Raw genomic sequence first — 12,484 nt, 5'->3', positions numbered from 1 at the left:
TTACGAGGCCACGAAATGGTGATGTTTGGCCTGTGCACAGATTCTCAATATTCTTTATAGATAAAGTATATATTTACAGGAGAAAACAAAGAACTATATTTTCAGTTGAATATTTCTTAATTCCTTCCTTTGATAGTATATATCTTTATATACCTTTCAGAGTTAATGACGTGGGATTGTAACTACGGCCATAGTTGTTTATACATATGTGTGTGTGTATAAATAGATACATAGATATTCATATACGTTTGTGTGTGTGTGTGTGTGTGTGTGTGTGTGTGTGTGTGTGTGTGTGTGTGTGTGTGTGTGTGTGTGTGTGTGTGTGTGTGTGTGTGTGTGTGTGTGTGCGTGCGTGAGTGGAGGACAAAAAATGCACAGTTATTAATGATTTTATTCATTAATACAGGACATATAAATATATCTTGATACAATAACTTCAAGGGCGTTTGATTTCACATGCCACTGCAAAATACCCGACACTCAGACATGTGCTCCGGTATCACAACGAACCACGGTCACAATACAAAGACAGATCACATTCACAATTCAACAATCCCTAAGTCTTACTCAGATTTTATAAGATTTATTCCATGTTTAAAATATCGACACATTAACAAAAAAAAAAAAAATGTTTACATACACCATCCCTTTCCTAAACATCTTTATATTCTTTATATACAAACATGAAAGGACTCATATATTTTCTTTTATTTTCGTCTAGAATTTGAAGCAAAACCAACAATGGCACAGGTAGGGTATCACCACAGACTACGGAATTTCAAATCGTAAGGCAAAACTGGTTTAGATTAGACAATGGGAGATTTTATGAACATTGATTATATGGAACTTGGTGCCCAGCTTTTGTGGGAAGTTTCGTGTTATTATGTTATATGTATATAGTCATATGTAAAAAAAAGGTTATTTGTACAAAAGATATCTAACAATAATGTTATATCTGATACTGTGAGATCCATTAATTCAAGTGTGTGTAAAAAGTGCACATAAACAAATTCACGAGACGACTATTACGAAAGGTTTCAATCACTTTCTTTGCAGTTACAAAAGGGGCCCACACTCTATCAGGAATCAGCAGAGTTATGCAAGGACGTGGCTGTTGTAGTGGTTGTGGGAGTTTGGTAATAGAACGCTGATGATCGCCATATCAGTAATAGTAACGACACTAATGATAATGATGAAGATAATTCTAGTAATGACTATGGAATAATAATGATGATAATTACATCAACGATAATGTACATTATAATAATGATGATGATGGGGATAATGATAATGATAATAATAACAATAATAATAATAATAATAATAATAATAATAATAATAATAATAATAATAATAATAATAACAATAATAACGATAATAATAAACAGTAAGAAAAATAGTGATTATACAAATGGATAAAATATCATACTCACAACAACAGTAATACTATTAGTGTCAATACCATTAACAATAAAAATTAGATTCATCCCTTGTCAGATACACATCCAACATACACACTGCGTTAGCGGTTCCAAAACCACATAGCACCAAAGAGTTCTTTGACTGGGCGACTCCAGCCTCCCTGCGCCTTAGTTGTCACTACTCCAGCACCTCGCACGACTGGTAGATTATAATGTGCATTGTGAATGTGGGCAAGAGAAGACAGGGAGGGAGGGAGGGGCAAGGAGGGAAGGGGAAGGAAGAGAGGGAGAGGGAGGGGGAAGGGGAGGGGGAAGGGGAAGGGCGAGAGGGAGAGGGAGAGGAAGAGAGAGAGAGAGAGAGAGAGAGAGAGAGAGAGAGAGAGAGAGAGAGAGAGAGAGAGAGAGAGAGAGAGAGAGAGAGAGAGAGAGAGAGAGAGAGAGTACAGTACAGTTAATAGGAGGAAGTGGTAGCGAGAAAAGGACAATAAGGAAGACAGCTCAAAAGCGTATTAATCACTTGTGGTGAATATCTATTGTGGCGTAATAACAACTTTTTTGGCACGTGAGGAACTATTACAGTTACCCTTAAAATGTATCATAGAAAACGTTTTCACCTGAAGCATAAACTATTGCAGATTCTGTTGGTTCATATCTTTATTACTTACATTTCACTGGATGCAGTAATTAGAAGAATTCATATGGATATTATTTACAAAAATCAATCTTTTAATACAAATAGTATGACATTCTACTCTACCCATATTAACTGACAAATAAGTATTACCAAGCTGTGTTTACCGAAAAAAGAGAATTCCCCTATTTCTTTCTCTTTTCCTAACCCTTCCAGCATGTAGGTTGAACCCTTTTATGGCACTCATTAAATATTCACTTATTATCCTGAAAAAAACTCGTGATAATACATTTCCGTGCATGTAAAATTATATTTTACAACCTAGAGAAGCGCTAAAAATATAATTTTCGGTGTTTCGGTAGAAATTTTAGGAGAGAAAAGGAGATTGTATCTTGGCGGAGGTTGTCTTCAGGATTCTGTGGAAAAGTGTACGTTCTTTCTGTTATCTAGGCCTATGAATGTATCGAAGTTGGTGAAGTCTGACCTTTAAGCAAGAGTACATGTGATTCAAGACCTATCAGTCACAACTACAGCGTCAAAGATGAAGTTCCTGCCCCGAGCATGACCCTGGCTGGCTCCGAGGTCCTAGCAGCGCGCCTCGCGAACCTCCTGGTCGTTCAGGATCCAGGATATCTTGGGACTTCTCGAGAGGCTGAATCCCGGAGGGTCCTCCTGCAGCACGGCCGCCTCCGAGAACCCTTGCGCCAGAGATCCCTCCAGGGACTTGGAGCGGGTCGACCGGCCCTGGAAGGCGGGCGGGCTCTTGGGAGGTCCTCCTGCGTGGATCGGCACCGGGATCCTCGAAGGACTTCTGGGTCCCTGCTCGTCGTGGAGGTGGTACTGCCCCCGAGAAGGCGCCGCCGTGACGGGCCTCGGGATCCTGGAGGGGCTCCTGGGTCCCGGGTCCCTCAGGTGCTCGCTGCTGTACCTCGGCCCGACGGGGTACTGGAACCTGGTGTAGCTCGGCCGCCGCTGGTGGCCTCGGTACCCGGGCGAGATCTGCTCCTGGAAGTCGGGGTGGAAGCCGCCCTCCGAGTCCAGGAACGAGTGGCTCTTCGCCCCCGGACTCACGGGCGGCTGCAGGCGAGGGCGCGCATCCAGGAGGTCGCCCAAGGACTGGCTCTTGCTCCCGAGGGTGATCGTCGGCGGAGGAACCCGACTCCTGGAGAAGCTCGGCCGCGGGCCCTGGAGGGGGCGGAGGCCGGGCATGGGGGCGACGTGTCCCTGGACCCTGGAGTGAGCCGCAGCGCGCAGCTTCTCCGGGTCGGCCCAGGGACAGGCGCAATATTATTCGTAGTACTTTCCTTTCTGCGAGAGCCAGATGTGGCGGTGCTGCAAGGGAGGGGCGCGGTGAGTGCTCGGGATGCTGGCAGACATGTGCACCGAAAGCTTATACTAGGGATTATATGTTACAAATAAACAGTATGGAGTGTGTGCTTTTGTGGGGGTCAGAGACACGGACAATGAAAGCGGACATAAAGAAAAAAGAGGCTTCTGAAAAGTGGGTTTGGAAGATGGAAAAAAATAAACGGGACAGAGAGGGACCAATAAAGACATGTTGACAATGTTGGAAGAAATGAGACAATTGGAGAAAAGACTTCTAAGAGGGGTTGTTGAAAAAAGTGATTGAGGGAGAATAGCTGATAAAAGACAGTAGAATGAAAAGACTGGGCATGTTAAGTTAATCAAAGGAAGATGGGTGTGCAAACATGAAGAGAAGAACAGAGTCATGGAAAATGGATGCTAAAGGTACCTGTCGTAGAACAGAACACTATACACACACACACACAATATATATATATATATATATATATATATATATATATATATATATATATATATATATATATATTGTGTGTGTGTGTTCGTATGTCCGTGTGCGTGTGCGTGTGCGTACATAGATACACATTTACACATATACACATATACACATAGCTATATAGATAAACATGAATAGATACACATGATTATAGATGCACACACTAAGACCGAGGCCCTCACCACCAGCTCGGCTCCCTGGTAGAACTCGGGCATCTCTCGCTCCCGCACGCTCTGGTACAGCGACAGGACGAGCACGAAGGCCATGACCATCAGGATGACGACGGCCACCACGAACATCACGGCCCACCAGTACCTCGGCATCGCCACCAGTTGCTGCTGCGGAAGAGGTTAGGTTGAAGGGGGAGGGTTTTTTTTTTTTTTTTTTTTTTTGGGGGGGGGTATTTATGTCTGATTGGTTTGTTGTTTGGTTGTGGTTATGTTTGTTTCTGTATTTCTATTTCTCTCTCTCTCTCTCTCTCTCTCTCTCTCTCTCTCTCTCTCTCTCTCTATATATATATATATATATATATATATATATATATATATGTCTATTTCTATCCATCTCTATCTGTCCACCTATATTCATCTATCTCTATCTATTTATCTATCTTTATCTACCTATTTCCATCTCTATCTCTATCTAAGTCTATCTATCTATATCAATCTATCTATATCTATCTATTTATCTATCTCTACCTATATCAATCTATCTATATCAATCTATCTATATCTATCTATTTATCTATCTCCTATATCTATCTATCTCTTTCTATATATATATAATCTATCTCATCTTACTCTCACTAATTCGACAATGTTGTAATAACAGATCAAATATAATAAATAAATAGAGAGGCGAGAGACAGATATGCAATCTACACTTCAAGATTCAGAAACAGACATGTGTATCTATTTCGTAACAGCGAAAGTGCAAATGTCGTTGCCCAATGCACTGGGTACGTACACGCGCCTACATGCGTGTGTGCGTGAGAGGGTAAAGCTGTACCCAATCGCCGTTAAATGGCAAATAACGGCTTGACTAATGATTCAGACATTTTATTTAAACAACTTCACTTCGCGATCGATCGGAGGAAGATAAAAGAGTCCCCCCTGTTCATGACGGAAGGCCGTTAGGTGCTAAAACAACGGATAACTTTTAAAACTTCTCCCGAATTGAGGAAATAAATAAAGAAAACAATAAGGATACAAAAAAAAAGAGAAATATAAAAATGTTTTCTCTGGCGGTCTGCGTAAACTCATGGACGAAATTTCTTGGAAACTTTGCATGACCTTGTGACACTTTCCTTTTCTTTTAAAAGGGGTTTTGTGTTGCATGAAAGTTATCAAAGAAAATGGTGTAACGGAGAGACTGAGAGAGAAAGGGAAAGATAAAGACTAAACGTGATAGTGATAGGAGAAACATGTTGATATAGAAACACAATCAACAAAAAGAAAGAGGAAGGGAATATGGTGATTTACATAGTTACCGATAAATAGATGAAGAGAGAGAAAGATGGAGGGAACATAGATGGTAAAAGTAAAACAAAGTGAAAAGAGAGAGAGAGAGAGAGAGAGAGAGAGAGAGAGAGAGAGAGAGAGAGAGAGAGAGAGAGAGAGAGAGAGAGAGAGAGAGAAAGAGAAAGAGGGAGAGAGAGAGATAGCGCTAAAGAGAGAAAAAATCCATAAATAAATTTATCCACAAAAACTGACGCAGTGTGAAACGGTTATTTCAAATCGGTTTAATTTCCATTTCAATTGAATTCCAAACCGGTACACATTCTGTACGTGAAATATAGCACTAAAAATGCAAATATAAATATCAATCTATTTTCTTTTATCTCTCTCTCTCTATTTCCCTCTTTCCTCCTTTACAAATAATTATATATTTGATGTAATATTTAAGGTAATATGATGGATAATATTCTACGAGTAAAGATGTTATTTTTACAAGAGCAAAAATTTCGGTGAAATATATAAATTTAATATTGCGTTTGTAAGTTAATATAAAGGTTTCTAGTCCTAGTTCATATTTCCTTATACTATCTGTTTAAATAGACATAATATAATACGTTTGTTTATGTGTGTGTGAGGGGGGGGGGGCGGTGCGGTGCGGGAGTGTGTCAGAAAATTTGTGTGTTTGTGCGTGCGTGTTTGTCTGCATGAATTTGTGCGTTTGTGCGTGTCTAGACACATTTATTTTCAAGGTGAATTAACACATGTTTTCCGGTCACATGAAATAGAGAATTTTATTAATTCATAATTTCCAGGGATTAAAAAAAAAAAAAAAAAAAAAAAAAAAAAAAAAAAAAAAAAACGCAATAAACGAGATTATTTACATTAAAAAATATATATATATATGACCCGACCTTTTTCCTGGTTAATATATGCTGACATTAATGTCAGTTTTGGATTAAATACTTTGTCTAAATCAAATATATTACGGCATATGTAGACATACGTATTTACATAGAGTCCCACGGAAAAAAAAACACATGTGTACTTCCAAATATATATATATATATATATATATATATATATATATATATATATATATATATATATGTATGTATGTATGTATATGTATATATGAACGCAGATACAAAGATGTATATGAAAATACAAAAATACAAAGGAAAATACATATGCATATACACAAAAAAACATTCCCATACATACAAAACCATAGTTATAATATAAAAGCATACACACAAAAACATACACATACACATATACACACATAAACACAAAACAGAAACACAAAAAAACACGCTCACAAAAACAAACATATACACAAACATACACACACACATGCCCCCAAACAAAAACATACACACAAAACACACTTGCACACAAAACAAATACGTACATTTGCAAACATACACGTGCACAAAATTCGCACACACACACACACACACACACACATACACGCACACACACGCACACGCACACACACACACACACACACACACACACACACACACACACACACACACACACACACACACACACACACACACTCACACACACACACACACACACACACACACACACACACACACACACACACTCACACTCACACACACACACACACACACACTACAGCACCCAACCCTCCCTCAGTCCATCTCCCTAAACCCACACAACCCAGCTACAGCCACTTACCCAGAGCACTATACCGAAGATGACGATTGTGAGGAATATGGTGACCCACTGCACCACCATCCACGGCACCATCATCCACGGCGCCTCCTGATGGTGAGGGATAATGGTGATGAACTATACTTTTCACTATGAGAAAGAATACTGTTAGAATTAGATTTTTTTTTTTTTTTGGGGGGGGGAAGAGGTTATTCGGGAATGTGAAAATTGAGATTTCTTAAAAAAAAAAAAAAAAAGTGAAGAAATGATACTGGTATTTAGAAATTCGGAAATTAGAAAAATAGAAAAATATTGTTCTTTAGAAATTAGAAGAAAAAAATAATAAATGTCATTATGGAATTTGTAAATTGACCATTTAAAAATCAGAAAAATTATAATGTCCTTAGGCAGTAAGAAAAAATAGATTAGTCAGAAATTAGATTTAAAAAATAATAATACATAGACATTAGGAACAAATAATAATAAATAGATAAAATATATGCATATATATATATATATATATATATATATATATATATATATATATAATAATAATAATAATAATAATAATATATATATATAACATATAAATCTATATATAATATATACCTATATAATATATATATATAATATATATATATAATATATATATAAATATATATATATATTATCATTCAGAAGTTGTTTTCATCAGAAATTAGAAAATAATGTCTTATAGATATTAGAAAAGATAGCAATGTCGCACAGAAAATATGAAAAAAAAACATTATCCTTCAGATATCAAAAAAAAAAAAAAAAAAAATGGTGATGTTCTTCGGAAATTAGAAAAATATTACCCTTCAGAAATCAGAAAAAATAATGCTGCTCTTAATTGGAATTGTAACAATACCCTTTATAAATTAGAAAAAATTGTCCTATAGAACCTCCTACGACAATTATGATCGTTAGAAATTTGAAAATAACACCCTTCAGAAAACATGAAAATAAGTAATGGCCTTCCGATTTTAGAAAAATATTAACATCAGAAGTTTGAAAATTTTTAAAAATGTCCTTCAAAATTTACAAACTAGTAAAATCCTCGTCCTCCAGGAATTACAATAGAAACAATACTTTCAGAAATGATATAACTAGTAACGTTTAAAAATAATTAAGAAAAATAAAATGAAGATTACAGTTAAGATTCAAAATCATACACTTAAAATGTACATATTTCACTAAAAATGTCTATGTACACATTTCACCAAAAAATATGTACATATACATATTTCACAAAAAAAAGTACTTGTACATATTTCAAAGAAAAGTCTACATGTACATATTTTACAAATGTGTACATATAAATATTTTGCAAAAAGTGCATCTGCATATTTCACACACAAAAAAGATGTACATATAAATATTTCACAAAAAAAATGTACATATAAATATTTCACAGAAAAAGTGTACATATACATATTTCACAGGAAAGTGTTCATGTATTCTCACCCTGATGGCCGCAACGATGAGCAGTACATCCACAACTGTACACACGAACATGAACAACAGCGTGGCGATGACTCCCCATTCAATGTACATTAGCACAGGATCTTCCAGATTTAACTCCCCGGGTCCTGGAAAACAGTTGTAAATAGGTCTAAGTTTATATTTGTGATAACTAGTAAATAGGTCTAAGTTTATATTTGTGATAACTAGGGTTGTTTTGAGATAATCATGATAAGCTTCTTTATATTTGGTTAATTCTTATAATTATGAATGCATAGCATATTGTCTGGTATTGACAACGTAGCCATGAAATGTTCAAGAATATTCATCTTTAGCATAGTTATAGGTATAAAGATTCACGTTTTCTATAATGCGTAGATAGCTTCCCATTTTCTCCCATACTCTCAGACTGGCGGCTTCTCGTTTTCTTTCATGGTATACAGAAAACAGGTCTTCTAACTTTATCTATATGCATATACATACATACTATGTTACAGGGAATACATGAAATTAGGGATTACACATGAAACCTGAAATAATCTGAGATTTCACGTAATCGCTGTGACCATACAGTTATATCTCAAAAAATAAATAAACAAATTAAATAAATAAATAAATAAATAAATATTAATAATATAAGATGTGATACCCAAAGAGCAGTTTGTATGGTATATCAATAATGCATTGACCTCTAAATAGTAAAATACATCTGCAGGAAACTACGAGAAAATATGACATGAAGAAATAAAATGCTCTCACAGATAACATGAAATCCCTGATAATTTCAGGATTTACGTGTAATCCCTAGTTTCACATATTCCCTGTAACATATATATATATATATATATATATATATATATATATATATATATATATATATGTATATATATATATATACATACATAAACGTATACATATATATATATATTAATATGTATATAGAGATTTATATACATATATATATATATTAATATATATATATATATATATATATATATATATATATATATATATATATATATATATATATATATATACGTGGGAGGGGAGGGGTGCTACATCATTTTCCTCCTTATTCTTTCTTCTCCCTCTCATCCACCGTCACCATGCTCTCCCTCTCTCTCATTCCCTCACCTGTCTCAGTACCATTTGTGCCGTAAACTTTAATGGGATTCTGCAGGTCATGGTATGTGTTGTAGGCCGCCTGTATCACCTCCGTCAGCTTGTCGACTGACACCAGGAGGCAGCACAGGGCACCGCTTCCCAGACTCAGCACCTGCGGGGACAAAAAAAAATCTTTAGTTTATTTATTTATTTATTTATTATCATTATCATTATTGTTGATGTTGTTTTTGTTGATGTTGTTGTTGTTGTTGTTATTTTAGGATATATGTCCTTTTGAGTACAGAATAAATTGTCTGATTCGTATACAGAATATTACTTGGATTTAACCAAAAGGCATTTTTATTTCACACCGTTTCCGAAATCACCGAAAGAAGAATTATAATTATTGTTAATACTGATATTAGTAATAAGGATGACTGCAATAATGATAATAATGATAATGATGATGATAATAATCATAATAATAGTCAAAATGATAATAATAATGATAATGATGAAAATGACAATGATAATTTTAATGATAACGACAGCAACAAATAATGATAATAAACATAATAATAAACATTCCTTCTACAGCAAACATTTCTTTTACACCCGTACCCCTAAAATCTATTGTGCCCTCGCACCCCCTGCAAATTTACATCTAATCCATTTTCTAACAAAAGGTGAATAAAAATCAAACATATGGACAAGAAATTATGTCCCAGATTAATATCTGAATAAACCCTTAAAAAAATCACTCGTGCTTGAAAAGGCTACAAATAATAAAGTTAAAGAACTAACCTGGAAACGTTTATCAACGATTTTTTATCCAAAGACTCATTTGTTCCTGTATCTTAATTACCATTTTTTCTCAAAACGGGGAAAAACAGAGAATTGAATTGATCGATTGCCTATCAAGGACACTTCTTTCACCCCCTGGAATGCTATCTTTCACCCTTAAGTTTGCGAACACCCTTGTTTGGGAAACCCTGTCCTACAGATCTAACAATTATAAGAAAAAACTGCAATAATAACAACAACAGCTAGAAGCACTCCGAGAGACTATACCTCCGCCAAGCAATAGGGTTACTGATGCAATAAAAAAAATCCTGGATCCGAAAATCTAGTGGCATCAAAGTTAAGATAAGATGCACCTCTGGTAAAAATTTCATAAAACTTCGTTCTTAACTTTTTTGAGCTATCCTGCTTGCAAATACTAGCGCCACCAAAATTTAATAGCATCTAAGTTGGGCTAAAACACACCTGGGATTTTTTTTTCCATAAACATCTGTTCATAACTTTTCTTCGAATTAATCCACTCAACAAACAAATTAACTAACCAACTCTACCACAAAACATAACCTCCATGGCGGACGTAATAATCATAATACTAACAATAACAATAAACTACTGACATTTCCTTTTCCTTTTCCCAACCTTCCCAAAGCCCTATAAAGTCCTCAGTCATTGTTGATATTAGTTCTAATAATACAACGCAATGTTATGTAATTTTGTTGTGTAATAATTGGTTCTCTTGTTGTGATATTAAATCCTACTTCTGTGCTTGTGGAATGATATATTGTGTTAATAATATATGAAATCTTTTTCTTTTCTGTACTTATTATTATTGATATTGTTATCGTTATTATTATCATTAGTAGTAGTAAAATTATCATCATTAGTAATACTGTTACCATAATTATAATTGCTATCATCATAATATCAATATCATAGTATTATTATTATTATATTTATTATTATTATCATTATCACCTTCATTATTACTATCATCATGATGGTAATGATGATAATGATGATGGTGATAATGATGATGATGGTGCTGGGAGGAGGATGAGGATAATGATTAATGATGATGAGGAGGATAATAATTATAATAATGATAATAGCAGCAGTAGCAACATCAATGATAATAAATATAAACAGTAATAATGAAATTAATAGTGAAAAAAGTATCAATAACGTTAACAATCTCATTTTCATAACTATTATAATCGTAATCAGCAAAACTATCATTATCATGATTATTGTTATTACTATCACTATCATTATTATCATTATTATTATTAACATCAATATCATTACTATTATTATTTCTGCTATGATAATTGTAATAATTATTATCAACATAATTCTTGCTATCATTATTATAATTACCGTTATCATAACTATTATTATCCTCATTATTACTATTACTATTATTATCATTATTACTATTATAATTATTATTCTCATCATTATAATTATTATTCTCATAATTATAATTATCATTATCATCAATATTATCATTATCATTATCATTATCATCATTATTATTATCATTATCATCAATATTATCATTATCATTATTATTATCATTATCATCATTATTATCACCATCACTATTATTATCATCATCATCATTACTATAATTATCAATGTTATCCTCTTAATGTCATTAATATAATTTTAATCAATATCATCTTAATTTCTTTCCACCACGCAAAAAATTAGTTCCCTTAGCATCCGCCAGGGGGAAACACGAGGAGGGCCCCACATCCGCGTGAATATTCAGCGTCTCGCTTTCACCGTGACTCAGCACCCTGACACTCGACCCCTGGGTGTGTTTTAGCTATTATATCCGTCTTTGCTAAATTTTTGTTGCTTTTTGCGTGTGTGTTATCTTCCTTGAATCTCGTTTGAGTGTATCCTTGTGCAAAATGTGTGAGATCTGGTTTGGTTTGCTGGTTTGTTTTGTTTGGTGGTGTAAGGGATGTTGTTCGTGGTGCAATGGTGGTGGTGGTGGTGGTGATGGTGGTGGTGATGATGATGATGATGATGATGATGATGATGATGATGATGATGATGGAGGTGGTGGTGGTGGTGG

General features: G+C 34.8%; 1 protein-coding gene across 9 annotated transcripts in view; it reads right to left on the bottom strand.

Annotated features, from left to right (window-relative positions):
• Nucleotides 1–377: 377 nt before the first annotated feature.
• LOC113802901 (collagen alpha-1(III) chain) overlaps nt 378–12,484 on the bottom strand; it is a 102,459-nt gene continuing 90,352 nt past the window's right edge. For 4 of the 9 annotated variants that reach the window (XM_070115637.1, XM_070115635.1, XM_070115636.1 and 1 more), the window contains 5 exons: nt 9,628–9,769; nt 8,497–8,621; nt 7,036–7,122; nt 4,054–4,209; nt 378–3,384 (listed from right to left, as the gene is read on the bottom strand). In XM_070115637.1, the coding sequence (XP_069971738.1) occupies nt 3,340–3,384; nt 4,054–4,209; nt 7,036–7,122; nt 8,497–8,621; nt 9,628–9,769 (555 nt within the window). In that variant the 3' untranslated portion in view covers nt 378–3,339. Of the gene's footprint in view, nt 3,385–4,053; nt 4,210–7,035; nt 7,123–8,496; nt 8,622–9,627; nt 9,770–12,484 lie in introns of those variants that run through there. The other 5 variants (XM_070115638.1, XM_070115639.1, XM_070115634.1 and 2 more) reach the window with 3 other exon arrangements.

Source organism: Penaeus vannamei, chromosome 37, assembly GCF_042767895.1.
Source record: "Penaeus vannamei isolate JL-2024 chromosome 37, ASM4276789v1, whole genome shotgun sequence".
Classification (NCBI taxonomy): domain Eukaryota; kingdom Metazoa; phylum Arthropoda; class Malacostraca; order Decapoda; family Penaeidae; genus Penaeus; species Penaeus vannamei.
The sequence above is the reverse complement of the archived record's forward strand: the minus strand, read 5'-3'. Positions and strand labels throughout refer to the sequence as shown.